Source organism: Dermochelys coriacea, chromosome 11 (genome assembly GCF_009764565.3).
Source record: "Dermochelys coriacea isolate rDerCor1 chromosome 11, rDerCor1.pri.v4, whole genome shotgun sequence".
Classification (NCBI taxonomy): domain Eukaryota; kingdom Metazoa; phylum Chordata; order Testudines; family Dermochelyidae; genus Dermochelys; species Dermochelys coriacea.
In genome coordinates, this window is record NC_050078.2 from 49,349,194 (window position 1) to 49,376,256 (window position 27,063).

General features: G+C 39.1%; 1 protein-coding gene across 1 annotated transcript in view; it reads left to right on the forward strand.

Moving 5' to 3' along the window:
* The first annotated feature begins 8,368 nt into the window (after positions 1-8,368).
* The window catches only part of ZNF804A (zinc finger protein 804A), a 252,375-nt gene continuing 233,680 nt past the window's right edge, over positions 8,369-27,063 (forward strand). The window contains exon 1 of the mRNA XM_038421986.2: positions 8,369-8,728. Within this exon, the coding sequence (XP_038277914.1) occupies positions 8,618-8,728 (111 nt within the window). The 5' untranslated portion in view covers positions 8,369-8,617. The remainder of the gene's footprint in view (positions 8,729-27,063) is intronic.

Here is a 27,063-nt window from a genome sequence, read left to right on the forward strand (position 1 = left end):
ATGTGGACAAGGATAATTTAATCAATGTACTTTCAGAAAGTCTTTGACAAGGTCCTCACCAAAGTCTTTTAAGCAAACTAAACATGCCTGTGACAAGAGAGAAGGTCCTCTCATGGATCAGTAATGGTTAAAAGGGAGGAAACAAAAGATAGGAATAAATGGTCAGTTTTCACAATAAAAACTGGTTCCTCAGGGCAGAGGCCTTTTATCTAGAACAATTATGTTTCAGTGGTTAAGCACGTAAACCAACAACCATCTTTTGTTAGCCCTTGCCACCCACCTTTGGACTTTCAGTCCAAGCTGGATGCAAAAGCACAACAGAGGAGACAAGTAGCCCCCACATTTAAAATGGAGTTTACAGTTTGGTAAAGCCACATACAGAAAGTTCAAAATCTCATACAGAATTTATAAATCATCACTGCGTGTAAACTGGGTCATAATATATGTCACATGGGGACAAGGTTTAAAGAAGCAATTTATTGACGTTTAAATGACTGCTTATTGGAGCAGTTAGTTCTAAAGCATATGAGAGGTTAGGCTCTTCTCAGCTTAGTCTTGAACAAACAAACCAGAGTTGGTTCAAGAGGTAACTATAATTGAACCTCTGAGTAATAGTATCTACTTATTACAGAAAGACTGAAGGAGAATTGTTGAATAAGCTGTACTATTAAAGGATTAAAGAGGCAATGAAGGAGGATAAAGACTATACAGAGAAGCTAAATGATTTCTGTGAATAAGTCTTTATCGTAGAGGATGTTAGAAAGCTATCTGCCCCTTATTCTTCTTAAATAATGAAGTTCAAGCACTGTCAGAGATTTGAGGCATCAAAAAAGGAAGAGTTGGAACAAAATAATTAAAGGTATGAATTTCAACAAATTTAGTTATTTCAGTTCCATTTACTTCTACTTACTGTGCAGACAAGCTCTAACTAGTCTCAGGATAAGAGGTAAAATACTAAACTGGCTAAAAGAACAGGAGTACTTGTGGCACCGTAGAGACTAACAAATTTATTTGAGCATAAGCTTTCGTGGGCTACACAAAACTGGCTAAGAGACAGAAAACAAAAAGCCAAATCCTGCAAAGATTTATCCATGTAACTACTTATATGAGCAGTCACATAGAAGTCAAGTAGAATTACTCACATGGATAAATCTTTGCAGGACTGGGCCCAAAAAAGTAATAGGAAATTATCAATATTTTACATGGCAAAACATCAATAGGGTGCCCCAAGAATCTGTTCTTGTGTTGGTATAGTTGAATATATTTGTTAATGATCTGGAAAACACAGTGAGCAGTGATATGGCAAATTTCATAGATTACACAAAATTGTTTAAATTAGCCAAGTCTAGGGAAGACTTTGAAGAACTCCATACACAGCTAATAAAGCTACATAAATGCAGAGCATGCAAGGCAAAATTCATTGCTGATGAATGCCATTTGATGAAGCAGTAATTTGAATGGATGTTACATATAGTGGGTTCTAAATCTCACTGTGTCAGCTCAGGAAAAAAAGTCTTTGTGTTTGATTGGGATTGATTTTTTTAGAGAGAAAATAACTAACAGGGGAGAAGTGAGAGATATAAAATAATGAATAGTATAGATAATAACAGTGTAGAAAAGGTAAACTGAGCATGCCTCTTTAACCTTTCCCTTAGCACAAGGAAAAGGGACATGAAATAAACTCAAAAAAAAATGGAAGGCCTAATGGAAGAAGTTAGTTTTCAGAAGGGACTGCAAACTAGGATAGGCCAATGGAAAGAGGCCGTTTTAAATATATGGGGTGGCATAAAAAAGGCATAAAGTTGTGAATGGGACAAACAGATCCCTAGATAGACTTTGCTGTATCCTTAGGCTGGTTCAACTCCCACTGAAATCAATAAGAGCTTTAATGGGAGCTAGACTGGGACTCTTGTGAGTGTTGAACCCACTGTGTGTTGATTAATACAACTCATTCATTGTGTTAGAGTCCCACAGCCTTCCAGCGATTGTCACAAATCCATCTCCTGTATCTGGGTGCTAGGGTTTGCATTTGCAGTTTTGCTTTTTAAGAATTTATATAGTCCCACAACTCCTTGCAGGCTATTCAAATGAGGAATAGGGAAAATATAATGGGGCATTGGATGGCTATTATCAGGTCTGATACTCTCATGCAAGATGAAGGACTGCAGATTGAACAAGGCAGAATGAGCTAGAGTATCCAAGACAGTAAATTTTAGAGGAAGAGTAGAACAATGAGAGTGGGGAAAAGGACAGAAAGGGAGAAGCTTTATGGTTTGTAGGAATGATAGACTGATAGAAGGTTAAGGGCAGAAGAAAGGGGAGGGAAAGAGCTAAAAAGTGTATGGTCAATAATTGAGGAGATGGCAGACGCTTAGGAAGATGAGTGAAACCAGGGGTGGGAAGACAGATATGTGGGGGAAGGGAAGGGAAGTTGGGCAAGAGAACATGAGGAAGCAGCCATTAAGAAGGAGAGACTGACTACTGAGTCAATTATTACAATGCATAGTTCAGTCTGAGGAGGAGCAGAGTTTGACGAGAGAGGCGACTGTGGAATTGAATAAAATTTTGTCCGAGACAAGGTGGCAACCTTACTTTCATCACCAGCGAGAAGTGTCATAGCCTTCCAGATATTCTTCTTTGTTACAGATCACAATATAAATTGTTTACAGACTTGGGTGTATGGAGTAGGCCAGTTATTCACAACCATGATGAAAAGTTTACAATACTTTCTGGAACTAAGTCTTGTACACAAGGAACATTGGTATGTCTGCCAGAAGTCTGAAAACATTACATGCTACTGAAAATGGATATGTAGTAGGAACATAAGAATTACTATTCCTGATCAAACAGTGGTCTGTTTAATCAGGTACCCGGCATCCAACAGTGGACAGTGTCAGATACTTCAGAGGAAGGTACAAGATTCCCTGAAGTGGGCAATTATAGAATAACTTGTCCATAAGGAAGTTTTCTTCATAACCCCAGAAGTTGGTTGGCTCACTATTAGCATTGTATTTAGAAGTCCAAAACAATTTTTCTTCTGCTCAGTCCCTGCAAATATTTTTCTTTGTCTTATTTCAAGGAAGGTGATTCCTAGTTCTTTTCATTTTTGTTGCTCTCCATCTCTATTCATTGTTATCTTCTTAAATTTATGGAACTTTTTAAAAAACAATTATGTAGGAGTTGTTGATATGAATTGATAGAATGTACTACTGAAAGTTAAAATCTCTATGAAAGGAATAATAAAAGAATGTTGTAATGATATGATATGATATTTGATATCATTTGATATGATATGATAGATAATTATATAACCCTAAGGTGTGTCAGTGTGGCTACAAAACAACCTTCCCCAGTCACAGCTGAAGACAGCAGAGTTTGGCTTACAATGTTAAGATACTGTAGAACCATTAAATGAACAAGTTGAAATTGGCTTAAGGGAAATCAGTTTTGTCTCAGTGATTCCTATTTTACTTACATGCTCCACAATTCAAGATATAATTAGATCTAATCTTTTATCCAGTCATTATACTAGGATAACTCCATTTTTAAGAGTTTGCACAAAACCTCAAGACTATTTATTTGGGACCCAGAGAAATATAGTATTAATGCTGTGATTGTGTATGTTTATATCCGGGGTTCCCTCCCCAGACTGTCCATTTTGTACATTATGTCTAGTTTTAATTCCCCCCAAAAAAACATTTCACACCTGGAAACTTTAATTCACTTTTCCATGCACTGGAGGGAGGTATTACCAAATGGTAAGAGCAGAGGCTTGGAGTCAGAATAATTTGGTTCCCAGCTCTGCCATTGACTTGCTCTATAGGCATAACACTTGACTTTTCAGTGTCAATATACCCATCAGTTCTATGGGAATCCTGTAATTCCTTCCTTCCATAGAGCTGTTGTGTGGTCCGATTAATTGATATTTTGAAGATATTCTAACATCTACTCATAAAAGGCATTATATGAGTGCAAAGTATTATATGATATTGTATCTGTACATAGTATGCACTTTGAATCACAGGTCAGGTGGTTTTTGAATATTACTTTATCCTTGGATTTTTACTTCAGTGGAGTATCTGGTTTTATTATGGATGGATTTTTATAAATCAATAAATGTTTGCTCACTGCTTATTCTAAATGGCCAGTTCTTAATCATTTTACTGTTTTTTTTTAAAAAGGAAATAGACAGTACTTTATTATTATTTGATCCCACCATCAACATTGTGGTCACATAAATATTACTATATGTGCATTCTAAATTTATTAACAATTGCTAGGAGCAATGAAATCACAGAAAGCCAGGCATTTATTTTCTTCCTGGACTTGTTTTACCTGCTTAATATTTTGTCATCCCCCTAAACTAGTCCCAATCCAACTGTATTGATTTGTCTGTTAGAGTACTTGACATTTGCCCTATGTACTGTCCATGTGCATTGTCAGCTGGTTTCATTTATTTGGTTCCCAAGCAGTCTGATGATTATGGGAAAGAAACTGAAAAAGCTATTGCTGACAGCTGCTATTAATGTGCTTGGGTCAAGTACTTAGCAGTAGTGTGACAAAGGCCCAGGATCATAATTTCTACCATCAATAACATATTAGTTGACACAAAGGGTAAAGCATGAAGAACACACAGATTCCATGGAACATCATAGTCAGCATGGCAGCCAGAGAGAAAAACTATGAAGATCATGACAATTTGGAAAGGTAGAGTCACAGTGGTAACACAATTATTTTAAGTGTTGTGTTTATTGCCATACAACTGACATACTTTACTTTGGTAAACCATTGCTTTCAGTAGTTTTCAATGGACAGTTGATATTAGCACATCAATATTTTATATTAGAGTCAGTGCACTCGGTAAAAGTAACTAAAACAAAACTCCAGGTTTCAGAGTAGCAGCCGTGTTAGTCTGTATTCGCAAAAAGAAAAGGAGTACTTGTGGCACCTTAGAGACTAACAAATTTATTAGAGCATAAGGTTTCGTGAGCTACAGCTCACTTCATCCGATGAAGTGAGCTGTAGCTCACGAAAGCTTATGCTCTAATAAATTTGTTAGTCTCTAAGGTGCCACAAGTACTCCTTTTCTTTTTTTAAAACAAAACTACACATCTTTCATATGCCTAGACATGATATAGAATTCCCATACCACTTCTATATAGGAAATACCCCTGTAAGGATTCACACACAATCTTCTAACATCATCACTTCTCCTGTGATGTTCTCTTTTCCTGCCTCCTGCCACTTCCTATGATTTATTAATATTTATTTATTATTTATTTTGTAGTAGTTCCCATAGGCCTCAGTCAGTAAACAATGCCTATTGTGCTATGCTCTAAACTTCACAATAGGCATTCTGTCTTCATAACAAGGAAATAAACGTATCTTGCCACAGTAGATTCTTTGAATTAAGGGACCAATCCTGCACACCTTATTCACATCAGTAGTCCTACCAAAGATTAGGTTTGGGCCAGTGTATTGTGATACGAAATCTACCAACTATTGATGATGGTCAGGTGGCTCAAAACCCATATTATTTGTAATAATCTCGCTACTTACTGGGGGGGGGGGGGGAAGAAGCAGTGCACGCACGTGCATGGATAGATTTTACTCTCTATTTTCTGACATATTCCTGTAACAGTTAGTAGCAAATTCTGACAAATGTCTCACCTGTCACAATGTCCTACTTTCATCATTTGATTCATTGGTGCAACAGCTAGCAAATTCTGATGGATGACTGACACCTGCCAAAATTTACTACCTACTGCAAGATGAGAACTAGAGAAGATAGCAAATTCTAATAGGAGGAAGGCTCCTATCATAAATTGTTGCCTTCTATATCAAGGATACAAATGGTAAAGATAGGAAATTCTGACAGGAAAGTGACACCCATCAGAATTTCCTAGAAGCAGCTTCCTTATTTCCCAACACAAACTGATAGGATCATCATATTTTGCTGCCAGGAGCAAATGCTGGCTGAGAGGCATTTTGTGATGTTACATCATGGTTCTGAGTTAATTCTTTTTGCTGCAGTTCCCATTTTTAGCAATAGAATCAATCTTATGCCACAAAACCTGACTCCTAGCACTAAACAATGAATGTAAAGCGGACTGCGGGGGGCACCTAGGAACATCTTAATGTTATGTGTAATAAATGTGCAGGTGGCTGAATCCACAGGAAAAACGAGGTTTTGTTTTGTGACAATGTTGAGTTGTTTGCATGCAAGATCTGTTTTATTGGTATTGAAAGGAAAGAAACACTAGTTCTTACCATTTATTAACTGTTGGTAGGTTTTAAATATTGGCTAGATTTGGGGAAAGTAAATAATAGTGTCTCTTATTTAGTGTTTTTCATTCATAGATTTTTCCAAGTACTTTATAAGGGGAGGGTAAGTATCCTACACATTTTAAAGCCGAGGAAAGTGACTTGATGGTGATGACACAGATCTGCCACAAACTAGGAATAGAACACAGGTGTCTTCATTTCTATCCTCATTCCGTAGCAACAGGACCACAGTGCCTCGAAGTCAGAGAAAACCACGTAATTAGATTCACAGCTCAGTGGGATATAATAATATCTGCAGTTAGAAAAATAAAAACAACACTGTGAAGTGCTAGAATAGGGTTTCAATTTAATTGAAGTGTTCAAGGAACTGTAATCAACAACGTGAGGTAGTTTTACTAGATTTAAAAAAACAAAAAACAGAAACAGAAAAAACACTGCATCACCCATGTCCAACCCTAACTAAACAGTCTGTGATGTGGAAGTTTTGTCAACATGGTCTTTATTTTAAAGATTCCCAGACTCCCCCAAGCGGATACACTAGAAAATATATCAGCTGAGTGTATTGAAAGACTCCTGTCCCTTATTAGTAAATAAACAAGCAATACCCACTTCAAAAAAGCGGAACTCCGATCTATGACAAGTTTTCCCATTACCTGCGCTGTAACGAGTGTTCTTTCCAAGAAAGCAAGATTGTTTTCCTCACCCAACGTATTTTATGACCCTGTCCTTATTCAGTTTCCCCTTAACACGGGGGCGGCTGATCGGTCTACGAAGCCTGGATCCGTCTGTAGCCGGATAAAAGGCAACGCTTTGCTGGTACTTAGCATGGTCTCAGTTTTGTCTGGTACCTACTGTGTATTTAGGAAGTGATTGGCATGGGAGTAGTAGGAGCATGGACCCAGGTTTTGTCCAACTTCAGTAATGCCGTGAGTGACTTGAAGTGTACAGGGATTTACCCAGTTCTACCCCACTGGAGGGCACAGGAGAACCCAGAGTGACATTTGCCCTATGCCCAGGAGCAGCCCATGGTTCTGAAATCCTTATTAACCAATTAAGACTGCCCGGAGAGAGAGGGGGAATAAAACTCTCAGTACATCCACTAAAGGACTGGTCCCCAGGCTGCCCGCTGGCTGCTATTGATCCCTTTAAGTGCCTGCTAATGAATCCCGCATACGCTCCCAGGGAGCCACGCTCGGAGGAGCTAGAGGGGAGAAGAGCAGCCCGCGGAACGCCCCCGCCCGGAGCAGAGCCCGAGCCGGGGAAGTGCCGGGCGTTGTGCCCTGATCTCCTGCCCAGGACCAGCGGGCGCGGCCGGAGCAAAGGCCAGCGCTGCTTCGGGGCTCGCTGGGCTCGGGGAGCCCTGCCCCTCGGCCGCGGTGTAGAGCTGCACGGTGCTGGGGGCAGCCCAGGGAAGAGGACGGGGCAGCGGCGGCGAGCTCCCTTGTCGCCAGCAGCTGGCCTGCCAGTGCCAGACCCCTCCTAGAGTGGGGCGGGGGAGCTGATCCCTGCTCCCTCCGCTGGCTGGCTGACCCCGTCCACAAATCCCAGAGTAACCCGAGGCTAAACTCGAAAGCGCCCCCCCCCCCCCCCCCCCCGCCAGGTTGCGAGCCCTGCCCGGCGGCGAGCGGCGGCCGGGGACGCTGTCTCGGGCTGGGCGGCGATTGGGCTCTAGGAATTTGCTGCAGCTGAAGCGAAGGGCTCCCAGCCAGCCGGGGCCGGGGGCCGCCTCTTCTGCTTCCACTTTCCCGCTGCCCCCCCCCCCCCCGCCTGGTTTCCGTCGCTCCTTCTCCGTTACCTGCGCGGCGGCCGCCTGGGTCCCCTGCCCGCCTCCCGCTGCGGCCGGCGAAGTGGCTGGGGCCGAGACAATCGCCCGCGCCCGGGGAGGGGGAGCTGGGGGTGGCGGGAAGGCGGCGTGTGACAGCTGTACTCCTCTGACAGCTCCCGGCATCAGCCCAGTGGCTCTCTGCCATTGGCTCCGTGCAATGGACCGGCAAACGCTGCGCGGTATAACAGCACGACGCCGGTGAGAGGCAGCCGCTCACACTCCCTCCGCGAAGCCGCCGAGAGGCCGCTGCCGCCGCCTCCCTGACACCGCGGGAGACTCCGGACCGTGCTCCCGGGCGCCTGCAATTCCCCTGTGTGTGTCTCCCCGCCAGGGGAGGAGTTGGGGGGGGGCGGGCTGGGTGAATTTCCGAGATTAGCCGGCGGGGCTCCGTGTCCTCCGGTCCCCGCAGCGCCGCGCCGTCCCTCCGCCCGCCCGGGGTCCGCCTGAGCTGCCGGCAGCGGGGTGCGTGGAAGCGGCTGCGGCGGCGGCGGCGGCGGCGGCTGCCCCATGGAGTGTTACTACATTGTCATCAGCTCCACGCACCTCAGCAATGGGCACTTCCGCAACATCAAGGGAGTTTTCCGAGGGCCCCTCAGCAAGAACGGGAACAAAACTCTGGTAATGTCTCCTTTTCTACCTCCTCCCCTCCCCAGCAGCGGCTCGACGCGTAGGTTGCTGGGGGTGCACTGCCACTGATGCAGCCCGCTGTAGTGCTGGACAGCTCTGGGTAGTGTGTCGCTGGTGCTTATGGTGTAACGGGGAGACCTGGTCCCATCTCCAGTGGCACCCTTGGTTGAATGACTCTGTTTCTAGAGCACCGAGACTCCCTTCTTGGGATAGGAGTTCCCACTAATTTTACATATTCACTCGGACTCCCCGTGGGCAGGACTTTAGCCACCCCAAAGACTTCCCTGCATGTTCTTTTAGCTTTCTCCGATTTGGGGGTCTGTGAATAGGGATCCCAGAAACCCAACCTGGAAAGGGCATGCAGGCTGCATGGCTGGGTGAGGTGTCACTTTCAGCCCTTTAACCTGGGACTGCAGAGTCGATAAGCTGGCAACTTACCTGGTGATGCTCCCAACACACACAACTCAGTAAAATGGTGTGGATCTCCAGTTTGGAATCGAGTACGATAGATGATTTCCTCTATCCAAGATTTCTATGCCAATTAGAAAGTCTTTGTTTTTTAGAAAGTAAGGGAAGAGACAGAAAGAATCAGTTGTTTGAGGCCTAAACTTCCTGAGCAGGGAGAGTCAGTTGTTCAGAAATGACTTCAGAATCCATCTCATTGGTAGTACAGACAGGCTTAAAGGGTTTTAACACAGACTTGCTTAGGAGTCTTGGTTAGATACACTGGAAAGGCTTGGTTCATAGCTTGCGCATTAAGACTATATTTGTATAAAATGTGCAGTACTTCATGTATTGGTTCAGCAGTAGTTTTGTTGACTTGTTTGTGCTCAGAGTGTTTTGGTTTCTGGACTTAGTGGATATGAAGTCTTATAGTGTGAGGAGACTGGAAGGATGAAGTCCATGCTTACAAGTGCCACACTACCCATGAAAATATAGGTAATGCAGGAACACTCACAAACTGAGTGAGTTATTTCATGTAACAGCTCAATGAAAATGAAACAAAGTATAAGCAGATATCTTCAGGATACCACAGAACTGGAAGTAGGACTTAAACAATATCATTTCACTCTCCTCCATCACCTTATTCTAAATTTCCTTTTGTTAAAATGAAACAGCACTTGTATATTTCCCTGGAATGCATGACCTGTATTAACATTTGCTAAAGTTGGCAAGCTTGCAGTTTCTCCCTAAATAAAGAGATTAAGGCAAGCTTTTGAGCCAAGTCATAAAAAGAGTAACTACTACAAGAGTATCTGAAACTGTCTTTCATTTGTCCCAAACTGAAGGGCTACTGATGTTGGAAAATTGATGCAAAAGGTATTTCAGTGGCATATACTTTACAGTCTTCTTATTAGGGAAGTATCCTACTCCCTGAAATTAAACAGATAATGGTAGAATTCTTGTGATTGCAGTCAATGTATGTATTTAATGGCTATGGCTGCAAAATCAAAAATCCAGTATAGAAATGTTTGACAAATTGAAAATTTGGTACAAAATAGTGCCTATATTAAACTGACTATTGAACTACTGGAGGAAAGATGAGTCACACAAGATTAATTGATAAAAAGTCTGATACAACTTTTGAACTGTGTGTTTATGAAGTAATACCTATAATTTATACAACCTCAGCTGTACTATTGTCTCTTCTCTTAAATATCTGACAACCTTCTTTTTAATGCTTATGTAATAAAATAGCTTATAAAATCAACAATTCTGTTTATCTTAAATTCAAGTAATTAGTAGCTAAAATAATGTTCAAAAGAAAGCATATATGTTTAATTTAGTAATTTCAAATGAAATGAATTGCATAGGGTTTCAAACATTTAGTTATTTTCATTCTGAAAGTAAATGTAAAGTTACACTGATATTTGGCAAGATATTCACGTACAAGAGAACTAAGTAACAAATATGCTATTTATTAAATGAATTGCTATTGAAGAGTTTAATGTAAAACTTTAAACCTAATATATCCCCTTTGTCACACTCAACTTGGAATATAACTGTAAAATAATTAACCAGTAAAAAGGTTCCTAGTTTTTTTTAAAAAGGAAAATTAAATTCTTGACTTCAGCTTCTATATTCTTCATAATAAATTCCTTAACATACAAAACAAATGACATAGTGTAGAGATACCAGGATTAATATTTTCTCTATGAATAATTTCAAATTAAAATAATATTTAGCTGTGATCTAATCTGGTTTGTCTATATAAGAAGGATTTTTAAAGTTCATTTATATTATGAAGGAGTTAAAGCACTATAAATAATAAGGAAAAGCTGCAATAACTCTGCCTCATGCTGTAAACAATAATTCACATTTTACTCAGTTTCTGTTTGTAAATCAAACATTAAATTATTTCACAGAGAATCAATCACTTTGAATATAAATGGACTTCATTGACATGTTTTAAAGATGTAAATGTTTGTTTTAAGGCAAATTCTATATTATGGCCTTGGGAGTTTTCATAATCCTCCCTCCCCTGACTCCTTGCCCATCCTCCTGAAATATGATGGGATGGACATAATCCATTCTTAAAATATAAAGGATACAGCCAGCATAAGAAGAGATGGTGAGGGATAGCTCAGTGGTTTGAGCATTGGTCTGCTAAACCTAGGGTGGTGAGCTCAATCCTTGAGGGAGCCATTTTGGGATCTGGGGCAAAAATTGGGGATGGGTACTGCTTTTGAGCAGGGAGTTGAACTAGATCTCCTGAGGTCCCTTCCAATCCTGATATTCTATGAAGCATGTGCCTTTCTCTTTTTCTCTAAGTCATTCAGTTCATTGTCATTTATACCTCTAACCAAAAGCTAAGGTTGCCAAGCCTCCAGGATTGTCCTGGAGTCTCCAGGAATTAAAGATTAATCTTTTCAATTAAAGATTGTCATGTAATGAAACCTCTAGGAATACATCCAACCAAAATTGGCAACCCTACCAAAAGCAGATTGTCAAAGTGACGGTTTTCTTTTGAGTTGGGGAGAATACTAAAGCAACTGTCTATATAGTATTGAATCATTTCTGTGAAAAAGTTAGCATATATTAAGCCTTACTTTGCCTATGCCCTGAAGGGATTAATTATAATATTCTGCAAGGAAACAGGAGACTATATTTGCTAAAGTTATCAAAGACATCTCCCAAAAAGCAGGAAAGGGAAGCACATACACAAAAGAGGGAGTGGGAATGGCTTTTTATTCATATTTTTGTGACATTGAAATAAACAGTCTGATTGAGTTGGATGGAAACAATTTACTGATTTTAGCCCATCTACCAAACTACAGTAGCACTCTGGGGGCAGGACTGGAAGGGTCCCAGAACTGAGGCTGGAAGCTGTTTTTATTTTGGAGTAATTTGTACCACTGGCCAATAGGGGTTACTGCTGTGTCTTCCTGCCTGCCCACTGCTCTAGCTGCCCCTTGCAGATTCATCTGTTTCCTTCTGTACTCTGCTGGACTGCACGGCAGAGTGAGAAGGCTCCCCGGAGAACTGAGTTCACTAGTGAGCATCCCCCCTGCTCCCTTGGGTGAAAGGGAAAGGCAGAGAGACTACTCTGTGGATTTCCACTTTGTGCGGAGCACAGGCAGAAAATCTCCCCAGGGCTTCCCCTGCTCTTCTGGTGGGACAGGACGGAAAAGCAAGGTAGAGCCTCAGAGCTTCTCTCTGCTTCTTGGTTAGGGAGAAGCAGAGGGGCCCTCCAGGGCTAGATGGGGAGGAGAGATGAGGCTAAGAGTTCCTCTCCCCTCAGATAGTAGGGGAGGAAAACCTCACCCTCCCACATCTCCTCTGGCGTGGAGAAGAGTCAGAGACACACCCCTTTGAGTCTTTTGGTGGGGAAAGGGGGAAAGTATAGTCCCCACTTTCCTCAGTGAGATGAAAGAAGAAAAAGTTCCTTCTGTGCCCACAGATGGGGAAGAGAAGAAAATTAGTTGCTTCCACTGACACCTTTGGAGTATAACCTTTCCCTAGCCCGCAGGATATCAGTAACTCATTTTGACAGATATGGCAATTTCCCCAATATCATTGAAAAATCATACTGAATTAAGTTTAAGTAACTCTGGAGTCAATTGTATTAAAAATGCAAAGTTTATGAGTTATGGTGGAATTGTATGCAACTTCTATAGGGGGAGATGTGACCAGTGTAAACCCTGGGAAGTGTTATGATCTTCAAAGGACTATTTGAAACAATTGTGCCAGATAAGAATGAACTTATGGGACAAATAAACCTAGATGGGTTTCCCAGGAAATCTCTAGGGGGAAGTGTATACCAGTGTACCCAGACTGCAAGAACTCAGACTTAAGAAGTTTTGTCCTGAGGAGAGGACTTTTGTCTGCTGATTATTTGTTCCCAAAGTTGCAATATCAAAGACCAAACTGTATAAAGGAAGGACTCTCAGACTCATGGGTGCACTTGTTCTGAGCGAATAGCTATTATAAACTTGCAATCACAGAAAACCCCTTGGTGAGGCTTGAAATACTGGTCATCTGTCAGCATCTTTGTTGGAGTTAGGGTCATCTCTGGTTAGCTTATTAGCATGTGTTCTTTAATTTTTTTAATATGTTTTCTCTGTAAAGCTTTCATCTTAAGAATAAATGTGCTTGCTTAGATAGAGCTTTGTGGTAACTTCTAACTGTGGGCAATTATGGTGTTTATAGCCTCTGACAGGCCTGTTTAGCTGTCTGACTTGCTGGGGAACTCACAGTGTAGGCAAGGAACTGTACAGACTGAAAAAACCTTGGTTGTTAGAAAGAGAGTCTCTGCCTAAGAGGGTGATGGTTGAGGAGCTGGGAGATGCAGATGGAATTGCCCTGAACTGTGACATTTATATTGGAATTTTAGGAGAGGATGATGTGGAAGTGGAAGAGAAAGAAAGAAGGAGCACATATAAAGGGGAGAAAGAAAGAAAGGCTGCAGAAAAGAGGGTGTGATGGAGTAAACACTGAGAAGGGATGCAGGGAAAGTCAGAACATGGAGAAAGGGGATGGTAAGAAGGAACTAAGACAAGTGGGAGTGAAAGAAGAATGGATTTAATCAAACCAGAAACTATTATAAAAATGAAATAGAAAAGGAAGTCCCAAGAGAATGTGTACAGGGAAAAGTGAGGCAGGGGAAAGTGAAGAAGGGATAGTGAAATGAAGAACATAACCAAAAGAGACTTAATAGGTTGATTTTTAGATGCAAGTATGTTACCCACACATTGCTGTAGGTTTTATGTTGTGTATATGATATGTATGCATAGGCATCTTTGTATATTAACACCGCTATGAGTGCCTGAGTAATATATTAACATATTTGGAGCAATCTAGTTTTGGTGAATCTTAGCCTCATTTAGTCTTCATCTGTGCCACTTGCCACTGATATACATTGAAGGTAGGAGTTTGGTGGAAGAGGGACTCAAACTCATTGTCTGAATGAGTCCTGCCACTTCCTATGATATATTAATATTAATATTAATATTTATTAATATAATATATCCCCTAATCATTTTTGTTGCCCTCCGCTGGACTCTCTCCAATTTGTCCACATCCTTTCTGTAGTGGGAGGCTGAAAACTGGACTCAGTACTCCAGATGTGGCCTCACCAGTGCCAAATAGAGGGGAATAATCATTTCCCTCAATCTGCTGGCAATGCTCCTACTAATGCAGCCCAATATGCCATTAGCCTTCTTGGCAATAAGGGCATACTGTTGACTCGTATGCAGCTTCTCGTCCACTGTAATCCCCAGGTCCTTTTCTACAGAACTGCTGCTTAGCCAGTCAGTCCCCAGCCTGTAGCAGTGCATGGGATTCTTCTGTTCTAAGTGCAGGACTTTGCACTTGTCTTTGCTGAACCTCATCAGATTTCTTTTGGCCCAATCCTCCAATTTGTCTAGGTCACTCTGGACCCTATCCCTATGCTCCAGCATATCTACGTCTCCCCCCAGCTTAGTGTCATCCGTGAACTTGCTGAGGGTTCAGTCCATCCCATTATCCAGATCATTAATGATCCCAAGAGTTTGATTTCATTCAAGGAGAGGAGAAGCTGGGTTATGAAAGCTCATATTAAAACACAAATACAAAAGAAAAAACAGAAAAATACTAGCTTTTTTCCCCTCCCTCTCGAGATGGCTCCAGAATATCAATCCAACAGTCAAAGCAATAGATCTAACTTTGATGTAACTCATTTTAATGTCAATAATTTTATATACAAGTTATTATTAAAGCAGACATCTTTTGTTTGGTCATCTGTTCCATATATTACTATTCATTATGTATATAATAATTATTTTAAATAAATCCAAGGAAACTTTCTGCTGCCCTCGCTTCAATTTTAATTCATGATCTTTTTGTTTTTTAAATATTCGCTAGCTGTGGGCTGCAACCACTTGCCACCATCAATGACTTTGATGGAATTTTCCTCAGTAATTATTGTTTGCCGGATAGGGTCTGAATTTAGAACTCCTTGTAACATTACGGAAGTCCAGGAGAAGTCTTTGCATTGACTTAAATGCTATTTGGATTGGGGCCTAATAAAAAATTTGCAACAAGCTGTTCACTTTCTTTTTGGATCTTCTAAACTTACATACAATCACCATTTAGTAACCTCTTTGTATGCTCTAGAGGTCAGGTCTAACTAATCGGTCTTCACAGTTCATATTCCCAAACTGTGGCTGCTCTCTTGCAACTTTTTAATCTCATCAGGGGTTGACAAGTTGTGTGAAGGGATACCTATCTGGACAAATAAATCAGTTGTTTGGAGTTAAGGACAGGTTGATTTGTTAAGCCCTCTCAGAAATGTCCTTCAGAATTGCAAACAAGATTTTAAGGGATTTATTCTAGTTACACATGTAATTCCCTACTAGATCAGAGGGAGAATTGACCTTGAAAAGTGGTCCTCTAAGTAGCTAGTCTGCTAATTTACAATTGGAGGGCTAGATCCTCACCTGGTATCAATCATTGGAACTCAGTTCATTACAGTAAAGCTAAGATGATTTATAGCACCATTCTAAGAGTTCAGAGTAGCAGCCGTGTTAGTCTGTATTCGCAAAAAGAAAAGGAGAACTTGTGGCACCTTAGAGACTAACACATTTATTTGAGCATAAGCTTTCGTGAGCTACAGCTCACCACTGAATGCATCAGATTAAGTGAGCTGTAGCTCACGAAAGCTTATGCTCAAATAAATTTGTTAGTCTTTATGGTGCCACAAGTACTCCTTTTCTTTTTTCTAAGAGTTCGTTAGTCTTTTGTTTTATTTTTACTCTTATGTGACATTTTGCATTATTTTCTAAGTTTCTAACGACCATCTATAAGGACCTGCTCCTAATTCCAGTGAAGTCAATGGCAGAAGTCACTGGCCCCGATCTTCAGCTAGTATAAATTGCTACTCAAATTTATGCCATTTGAGAATCTGGCTCATTGACTTCAATAGGAAGTGGATTGAGTCCTAAAGTCAAAAGTTTCATGACTTAGGCATCTAAATAAGGGGTCATATTTTCAAAGATACATAACACATGCAGCTTTCATTAAGGATGGACAACTTATTTAAATACTTTAATATATATTTAAGTGCCCAACTTTTAGTCACTCACGAAAATTTTGGCTTAGGTGTTGATTACAGCTTCTGTGATTATTGGTATGAGAGATCAAAATAAGTATCTTGTATATCTTTAAATGTCTGTTTACTGAACAAGTCTTTTCCGAATTAAAAAAAAATAAAATAAATTGTAAATCTCCAATTCCCAGGGTCTATTGATATTTTTATACAAACTCCATGGGGTTGAAAATAATGATATACTAGTGCATTCTGAAAATGCCATCTGTTGCTCAGGCTGTTTGTTGTCTTTGTCTCTTCTACATTTTTAGAATACTGCTGTATTCATAGCTCAGCTAAAGTAAATAGGTTTTCATGTCCACCACAACATATTTTATGATCAATTTTATTACAAATATTTTCAGTTCAGTACATTTAAAAAGTAATGTTTTAAATCACTTTCCTGTAGTAGAGTAATGGAGTTAGCATAGTTCAACAAATAGCCATGTAAGTGACAAATTTGTTGGAAATACATTCGGAGGCTTGAAATACATGTATAATACAAACAAGTAACTAAATCTGTCATAAATTTGTGTTAATTATTAAAGAAAAAAATCTCAGTAGACTGCTTGCCATACAGTGTAGATTCTGTTGTTGAAAATAAAATAAAATAATTAAAAAGTTCACTAAATTTGTGTTCTCTGTCATTCTCTGCTATAACTAAATGTATTATAATCTACCTTTCATATCCTACATTTTGATATTATTTATTCTAATACCCCATTTCAATTAGAGTAAAATTGGCTACCTATAGACTGAATCCTTCAAACATTTACTGCTGCATGTAGTGTTTACTACTGTTAGTAGCCCCATTGTTTTCAAAATAAGACAAGTGCTTCTGGTTGGAGAATCATGAATACTGACCAGCTAAAGCCTCAATTTGGCAAAGTACTTAAGCATAAGCTTAAGTCCCAGGGACTTCAATGAGGGACTTCAATTTGGATGCTTAAAGTTACCCACTCACTTAAGTGCTTTGTTGAATCAGACCATGCTCTTTGTTATATTACCATTGTCTTCTATTAGACACTTCATGGTAGTAAATACTAGATTTGTACTGCACATTTGAAGAATTGGGTCTTTGATCTGTAGCATGAGTGTATTTTATAATGGCTTAACCAGAATTTTACAGAATTTGATATACCATATGACTTTCAAGTTGCACAACATCAAGTTGGATGTTTAAACCTGCATTCTTCTGTTGTTTCTAATCCATTGTTTACATCATCTGGACTTTTTAATGCCATTTAGTATTTTAATATGCATAGGTAATCTGGGTTTAAAAAAGTTCAAATCTCATTTATATGACAGTTTGTGTGAATATCCTAACTCAATAAAGTATTAAAACGATGCAAAAATATAATTATCCTACTCAGTTCAGCTCTAATAACTAATCACACTTACATATACAATAAATAAAAACAGAATATTTTCATTTTATAAAAACAAGTTAAGATCTAAAATCTGTTCTTGTTTACTTTTAGAATGCTGACTAAAATCTTTGATAAGAATTTTAGTTGTGTAATATGTTTTAGTGATGTTCATAAGTTTTATTGAAAAAAGGACATTTTGAAACTGTTCTATCCACAGGAGGGTTATGGTATATTGACTTCGTAGGAGGCTGTTTTACTGTGAAACCAATAGGGTTCTGAAGCTCCTGTGGGTAATAATAGGAACCAAAGGTTCCTTGTAGCCACACCCACATTAGTCAGTTCCCTTGTCTCTGTCCCAATGGTGACACACAGATGCATTGTTATTCCTGAAATGATTGTCCTGTCGCTAGTGCTTGGGGAATTTGAAGAGTACAAGAAGGGTAAAAAAAGCTCTCAATTGGCTATATGTGAAAATAGTCAAGAGGAGTGCTTAAGACAAATGCTGAACAAGGCCTCAATGCTGCAGTTAGCTCCTATATCCAAATGGAGGCCCATTGATTTTAGTTTCAGAGTAGCAGCCATGTTAGTCTGTATCCGCAAAAAGAAAAGGTGGACTTGTGGCACCTTAGACTAACAAATTTATTTGAGCATAAGCTTTCATGAACTACAGCTCACTTCATCGGATGCATGCAGTGGAAAATACAGTGTGGAGATTTTATATACACAAAGAACATGAAACAATGGGTGTTACCATACACACTGTAACGAGAGTGATCAGGTAAGGTGAGCTATTGCACCTCCTGGGGCAGGGGGCTGATTGAGCAAAACTCTTTACACTATCGGGGTCTGAATCTATAAAGGAAAATGTCTCTCTGAAAAAAACTCTGACTTCTATGTCATAGGCACTGTAAAATTCTTAAAGCCCACACCAGTGGAATTCCCACATAATTGCCTACAAAGTTACCCTGGCACTCTCCTCACAACCACTGGCTTCAGACAGTGTCTCCGCTTTACAAGCCTATAATCTTTTCAGGTGCTCTGCTGTTTTTTCTCCTGTTTGCACAAGTCTATTCCCATGTAAATATGTTCTGTGAGGTGATCCTCTATTACACAAAGGCAAATAGATTGGAATTTCCATGGTCTAACATTAAAAGGCATCAGAAAGAAGGCAGAATAAAGGAGATGTGTCTCACCAGAGGACATCAGCAGAGGGACAGTCATGGAGCATGGCATTATTAGATGCAGTTATTGAGCTGGGTGCCAGTGCATTGGCATTTAGGCTTAGCCTCCTGGCTGTTGTAGTTTATGCAGACCACTTAAACCAACTTTATTTAGGCACTAGCTGGCAAATAAGTGCAGTGTAATTTTTGCTAACAATATCCCTTTCTGGACCAGCCATGTCACTTAGAGTTTACACATGAACTCACAGAGCCAGTTTGTGAAACTGCAACTTAAACCTATTGTGCAGAAGAGGAGAATCTCTTCAGACACATAGAAGGGGTAAGGGGTAAGGTTGCCAGTGGTAAGGTTTATAAGTAATTTTACACAGGTACAGTTGGCTCTGTGTGTTGCAACACAGTGGACAATCAAGTGCACTGTCGATGAATATCTTGCTAACTCGGGATATTCTTGCTCATGTAGCTAAATTAGATCTTCAGTAGTTTAATAACTGCAGTCAAAATGCCTACATAGTCAGATATTCTCTTATGAAGAATTATTTTAAACTAATTATTTTTTGTTTGCTTGCTTGTTTCTAAGTGATTTAGTTGTCATGACAAGTATCAGACTGACAGCTCTGGAGACCTGTCTTTTATCCACAGAACCAGTACAGCAAGGATAGCCAAAGTGCAAGTGTCTCTATAAAATGATTCATCTGTGTGCCTCCACCTGATCTGGAGGGACTACTTCTAAGGGTTGGAAAGGTAGTTCTCTATGTATACCTAGCTGATCCTTGGTTTTTTAATTGCTGAGGTTCCAACAAGAGTGCTAGATACTGAAAAATCTATGAACACTAATTAATTAATCTGGTCTTTTAAACATTCACAATCATTTTAGCTCATAATTCATCAGCCTGAAATTAAATAATATTCCCTAAATAAGATTATCTGGATAAAATATTTTGTTAGACAATGTCCATTATACAGTATAGGATTTGTCATAAAAATGAAAAATGGGTAAAGATGTTCATTTTCCAATCTTATGACTGTCCAGCTCTGTCTTTCAAAGTCTTAATATTAGGCAGTTCATAATTTGCAGGTTTACCTTCCGTCTTTCTTCGTAAAACTGCTTTTCAGTGGTAAAAGAAAATTAAATGATCTGCAGTTTTTTAATATCATGTCTGGTTAGTTTCAGTTGATTCTAAATTTATTCTCACTAATTGCTGGCTGTGCTGCAGAGGAGTGGAAGGGTGAAAATGAAGAGCACCTTATGATGTGTGAACAGGGAATGATCAGGAAGAAGTCTGAACAGCACATTGGTAGCAGCTGCAAAGGAACATTCCTCCTTTTCATTTAATGTAGTCTAGGAGTAAATTTATCATCATCTGCAAAGGCAGAGATTATGTAAAGGTAGTTACAGCTTTGATAACAAACTTCTTTAGACCAGCAGACGTGTCAGTCACTTGAGTTAATCAATTCAGATGTCTCATAGCCTCAACTTAAGTTATCATTTTGTATCTAGGAATTTAATATTTGGACTACATATGCTCTAACATAATTTGCTCTTAACACAGTATTAATACAGAGGGGGGGGGAAAGCGAAACTGACAGAATTAATTAAAAACATCTTTTATTGAATTAAATCAGAGAAGGCTTAAAATAAAAATAAAACTTTTGGACATAGTAAATTATAACACCCTGAATGATTAATGCAAAGTTTTTATTTTTTTAGTCTTAAAATTATAGCATGTAAAGGTATTAATTGAGAAAATGATATGTACAGAATGTGACATTACAAATACTGAGGCTTGCTTCCTGGGCCAAAAAATGTAAAGCAAAGAACATATTTTAAATGCTATTATAAATAACTTCATATTGTGCCACAGACCAATAATTCAATATATTTGTTACTATGGTCTGGATAAACTTTTTCAAATGTGCTTTTTAATGCTTTTCAGTGATAGGTTGATTGAAATAATGGATTTTGTAACTTCACTTATTAAATCTGCTGTGGAAATTAACAATGCAAATAAATATTTCATAAGAATTATTCAAAATAATTTACAAAACTAAGGAAGCTTCTATTTTTGTTTGAACAATGAACTGTAATGATTTAGCAGAAAATAGTTCTGACACAATCCAATAACTATTAAAAAGCAGCAATTAATTATACTGCATATTTAATTTAAATTATTAGTTCTTTTAAACAAATTAGGGTAGCTGTCATGGTGGGCTTAATATGCTACCAAGTTAGTGATGAAATATATTGCTCAGTAGTTCAGGATTCTGCCTTTTTTTCATATTGATCTGTCAACAGCAGCTGTAATTTTGGGAACAGTTCTCCCTAGAAGGAAGAAAAATGCAGATAATATTTGGCTGTTCTTTTGCTGCAGAATTGGCACATTAAATAATTTGACAGCCATTTAGCTGTGGGGCAGCCAAAAGTTATATTGCTTCTTCTCTCTCCCCCCACACACATTGACTCTGCAGAGCACTTAACAAGGCTTCTGGTGAATGTCTGGTGTTGGGGTGTGTGGAGGGATGAGGAAAACATTAGCAAACACATATTGCTAGATAAACAAATGACAGTTTCAGAGAGTCAGCAAAGAGACTTAAAGGGGATGACAAAGGTATTGCAGCAAGTTTAATTTAAAGAGACCCTGCCAAGGTTATCTCAAGTTTCACTGGCATAGTAGTGTTTTGTAGCTTATTGAATGGTGCAGAGATAAGGACTTGCTACCAACAGGGTAACTGTTTAGCATTTTGAAATCCTATGAAAACACCTATGTTTTCTCTGGGGCATAAAGTGTCAAGACAAAATAAGTAGGAATAGTCTACTGAAGTATGCTGATTTTATTGTTATGGTGGCAATTGCTGAGGAAGGTACAGTGCAGGTAGACTGGACCTGTTCTATGAACAGATTAGAAGTATATGCACAAAACAATTTATGATGAACTCATAACTGTTAGGAAACAGACACAGGGTGGTAAAAGGAAGTATTTAAAAATACTTTGTAAAGAACTCAGAGTTGAATAGTATTGACATACAGTATTAAAACTATAGCTGCCAATTAAACTGTCCCCTCAATGTACTTCCTGTCCCAAGAACATTACCTCCCTGCCCTTATACAAGTGTGAGGGGCAGCTGGCATAGCTGGCAAAGAAGACATCTCACCAGCTTTCCATGAGTTGAAAGTTCCCCTGCACAATGGAAATTCTCTACTAGCTTTCTCTGCCCACTCTAAGGTCATTTTGTTCCACTTACACTTAGACTGTGCAAAGTGACCCGAGTTTACCAGTGAATCTAGCCCTAACTGTAATTGTTGAAGCTCTGACTCAAAGATCAATCAGTTCACTAAAGAATGCCCAGTTAATTGTCTTATTTGTGAATGGTTTCATTTTGGGGATCCACTAGCTGAGTCAAAAGGATCTGAGTAATTGAGTCTCTGTCTATGGAAAGACAGTGTTTCACTTTTCACAAATGTGATGTAGTGCTGAGAATTTCTTCAAAATTAATTCTAATTTGATTTTTTTATGCATATCTTCACAATTAACAATAGCATTTTACTGCCTAAATTCTTCACATGAAAATGAGAGAACAGAACATAAACTTGATGTTGGTGAGGCTCTTAAAATATATTTAAAGAAAACTGACAATATACACTTTTGGGGGGGGGCGGGAGGGGGGTTCACAGCCGCTACAGGGGCAGGGGTAAGAAAGCATCAAAGGCAACATTGTCTAGACGGATCTGATTCTGCATTTCAGAAACCTTCAAAGATGAGGGAATTTGATTTCATTCAACTAGATCAACAACTTCATCCTGTGCAGAAGGACTTAGGGCATCAGCAGAAAGATCTGTGTAAAGAGCCCTGGTCTAACTCTGATATGTTTTCCATATCCTACTGCAAAGATCTGTCCTCTTGAAAGGTTGCTTTGACAGTAAGATTCTCTATACTATTCCGATGAAGTGAGCTGTAGCTCACGAAAGCTTATGCTCAGATAAATTTGTTAGTCTCTAAGGTGCCACAAGTACTCCTTTTCTTTTTGCGAATACAGACTAACATGGCTGCTACTCTGAAACCTGTCTCTATGCTGTGTTAGAAATAAGGAACATAAAGAAAAGAGAATGTTCTAATTCTTTGTTTATCTATTTATCTTGTTCCTCCTCTAACTAGGCCGTTCCTTTACTGAACTGGTGCAAGAACCAGGGGCAATTGTAGTCCTCATATTTGGGGGTGCTCAAAACTGCTCCCTTTGAATATCACTGGGGGTGCAAATTACCAGAAAGAGGTGGAAGGCCATAGCCCTATCTGCTCTGCTTTGTCCCTCAGAGCTTGCCTGCCATGGAAAGGAGACCCATGTCTCCTGACAAGGGAGGTGCATGAGCATGCTTCCACTGTGCACTCAGGAGATCTGAGAGAGATTTTGTCTTCTGAGGTAGAGGGTACATTGTGCCTTTAAGGTGGTGTGGTTTTACACTACACACTATTCAAGTCTGTTGCTTAATGCAACAATATAGTTCCCTGTAAATTTCTCACTGTTCTTCACTTATCTGGAGTGAAGAGTAAAGAATATTGGATATAGCTTTGGGAGAGAAAAGAAAATTTGGCTTTATCTGTTAATTTATTTTCTCTGAGATGCGCCAAATTCTGCTCTCAGATGCAAATGGACAGTTCCTATTGAGTTCAATGGGAGCTATGCATGAACATCAAAGCCAGTATTGGGATCAGTTTGTCCAGCAGTCCCCAGAGAAGAATAAAAAATGGTGCAAATGTTTTGATGAATTTTGTGTGCAACAGTTTGATGGTTAAAGCTTTTGGATTAATTTTCTAGCATTATGTGTGGTCTTCTGGCACTGGGTCTCACTACAGGTTCAGACTGACAACCCATACATCAGCCAAGACAGACAACCATGAGTTGAGGATGTGTCTGGTGCTATAATACTAGATATATTCCAGACTCATTTGGTAGAGTAAGCAAATCCATATAATAAACTTCCAAATATATGAAAGGTATAGTGCATACTATGAAGGCTGCAGTATGGGGTAAATTATCAAGTGGCTGAGGCCCTGAGGCCCTTTGTGGGCTCATTTTATGCAGACAAAATATGCACCTGCATTTTATACCTGCCAAATTGAATTATAGGCACAAATTTTGCTTTGGAATTCAGACTTCCTGATTTGTGCCCACAGTCAAGTAGTGAAAGGCACATATGCTTGTACCCTGAAAAAAGAGACTTTTTACCCTTTTACAAATTAGGCCCTACACAGAAATCCGTGTTTCCATCTTGTCTGCTTATTTTAAAAATGGTTGACTGTTAAACTATTATAATAGAGAGAGTAGTTGATTCATATTTTTACTATCTCCTTAACAGTTGAACACATGACATGATACATTGTTACTTTGTTAGTTTCACTGAAAATCTTCAGGGTTTATTCTCCTTTGAATGGGTGTACGTAAACCCAGTTAACATTAATAAATGTCACATGTGCATCAAGGAGAAAATAGACTTTCTTGTATTTTAGAGTATGTTGTTAACTAAAAGATGATGGAGAAAGCTTATGGTGAATTATTGTCCAGGAACATAAGTCTGTAATGTTTATCTCATTTCCATGGTTGCAAACACTCCCAACTAGATCTCTCTACCCTCTCAAGAGCCTTAGTAATGGCTATAAATGTACAAACAGCATCTGCCATAAATGAAGTGGAGAGCACTGTATTACTTCAAGGTCTAAGATTAATTACTAGCAGGCCATATTTGAAACAAAATAGCAATATTATAGTAGGGTTAATCTATTTGTTCTTTTTCTGTTTTTTCTGGGTTTTTTTACATTGATCATTATTAACAAACACTAATATTAATGAATTAGTATAAATGATCTGTGAACAAGAAATACTTCCTGCCAGATTGCTTTAAATACTTTATACCTCTAACACTTTCCATCTCTCAGGATCCTGATATACTTTACAAGTATTCATTATTCACCCCAACATCCCTGAGAAGTAGGTACTGTATCATCTCCACTTTTACATGTGAGGAATCTGAGACAAACTGTGACTTTACCAAGGTCACAGAAGAAGTCTGGTGGTAGAGATGGAAATAGAACCCAGGTTTCCTGATTCCCAGTCATGTACCTGAATTGTGAGACCATGCTTCCTCTCCTCCTTTTTCCAAACTAACAGATTTTTAGTAAATGAAATATTCACCTCCAGAATAGTATCAGTTCCTGGGTACATCCAACATAAAAAGGCCCACTGGAGCACAATGCTTTATAAGTACACTGAAGCCATATGGTCTATCATACTTGTAATATCACCTCAGTGGTTTAGAAATAACATGTTTATTAGCTATAATTACTTTGAAATTTTCATGCAGATGAATAGCCATAAGTGCTAAGTATGGTTTGGAGTTCCATGCAAAGCTTGTCACTGCTTTGCAGTGTAGTTTAGAAACAAGACAGCGTGATTAAAAATTAAACATTGTAAAGGCTCCTGAGTCGGCTCCTTTGTGTTAGCAGAGTTCTATTCTGATCATTACTTACAAATGCTGCGTCTTCTAACCTGTGATATCTGCATAGGAAAAATGTATTTTGGAAAGGACATAAACACCTTCCTATTCATTTAAGGTTTCCCTTAAAGTAAGGAGAGGGATAAGAAATAAGTGAGGAAAGTATACTTCACCATGAAATAAATACTGATACTTGAATATGTATTAGGTGCTGCATATCTATAAAATTATAATAGAGCTGAAGTGTTGCACTTGTTATCATATATTTGATATTGATATCCTGACAGTGTTTTCCCCTACATTCTGCACTGCTGAGTGTCCATAAACCTGGCTCTGGTAACATGCAGGCTCTTTAGGTGCAGTAGCATCTTCTCCCACTGACTCATTCATAAGTAGCAATGTTGGGATTAGCCAATTTACTTGCCTTGGAACTTTGGCTACTATGGCCTTGGTAAATTGTGAATTACAGTCCTGATGCCTAAAATTGTTGTCTTAATTGTTGTTCACATTCAGAACGCACAGCATACTTTATCAGGATCCAATAGAAAGGAGCAGGAACTGTATTTACTGTTTAACTACTCACCAATCACTTATATTTCTTGGCTATAAAGTTAGAAATAGAAACGACCTCTTAGGTTAACCAGTCCATCTCCTGGCCAAAGCAGGATTGTTTCCTATAGTACATTGCCAACTATTTTGTCCAGTCTACTTTTAAATGTTCCCTGCCATGAGGAAAGTGGAATAGTCCACAAGATGTTCCATCCCACTATTAGGAAGCATTTCCTGATACTCATCCCAGATTTCTCCATTTTTAGTTCCACTCTGTTACTCCTAGTTATGCCCACTTCTGTGTCCTCTGTTTAAGCTGTTTATATCTCCAACACTTACTAACATCTTTGCTGAGCTAGGTGTATTTAGCTATTTCAGTTTTTCTTTATACATCAATCCCTCTAACCCTAATTATATTTATTACTGTTTCTTGAGCTTGCTCCAGTATTTCCAGTATCTATCTATTAAAGTGATTCCTTCAACTCAGTACAATACTCCAGGACAGTGACCCTAGAATTCTGTGTGTATTGCTAATTATTGCATTACCATCTAGGTGTCAAGTATCGGGGGTAGCTGTGTTAATCTGTATCCACAAAAACAACAAGGAGTCCGGTGGCACCTTAAAGACTAACAGATTTATTTGGGCATAAGCTTTTGTGGGTAAAAAACCCACTTCTTGTGGGTAAAAAAACCAACTTTATGCCGAAATAAATCTGTTAGTCTTTAAGGTGCCACTGGACTCCTTATTACCATCTAGATGTTTTTGGCCTAGATTGTATAACCTTTACTTATGTTGGTAAGCACTTATTCATGTAAGTAGTTTCACTGACATCAGTGGGACTACTTAGGTGAATAAGTGCCCACCAACATGAGTAAGGGTTTCACAATCCAGGTTTTAGTATGTGTCTTGGTGGTGGTTCTCCAGTATTTTTTCCATTATTTTATTAGGAATAGATGTAAGATTCTAGTTTTTTCTTAAACTCCCAGGCTGATATTTTGAAAATAAATAGTTTTTCACTGGCTCAGTAAATCTATTAGTTAGTCCCCTTACTATCCTAGAATATGTGTCATTCAGACTGGCTAATTTGTGATTATTTGTATAGTAAAACCTCAGAGTTATGAACACCTTGGGAATGGAGTTTGTTCGTAACTCTGAAATGTTTGTAACTGAAAAAATG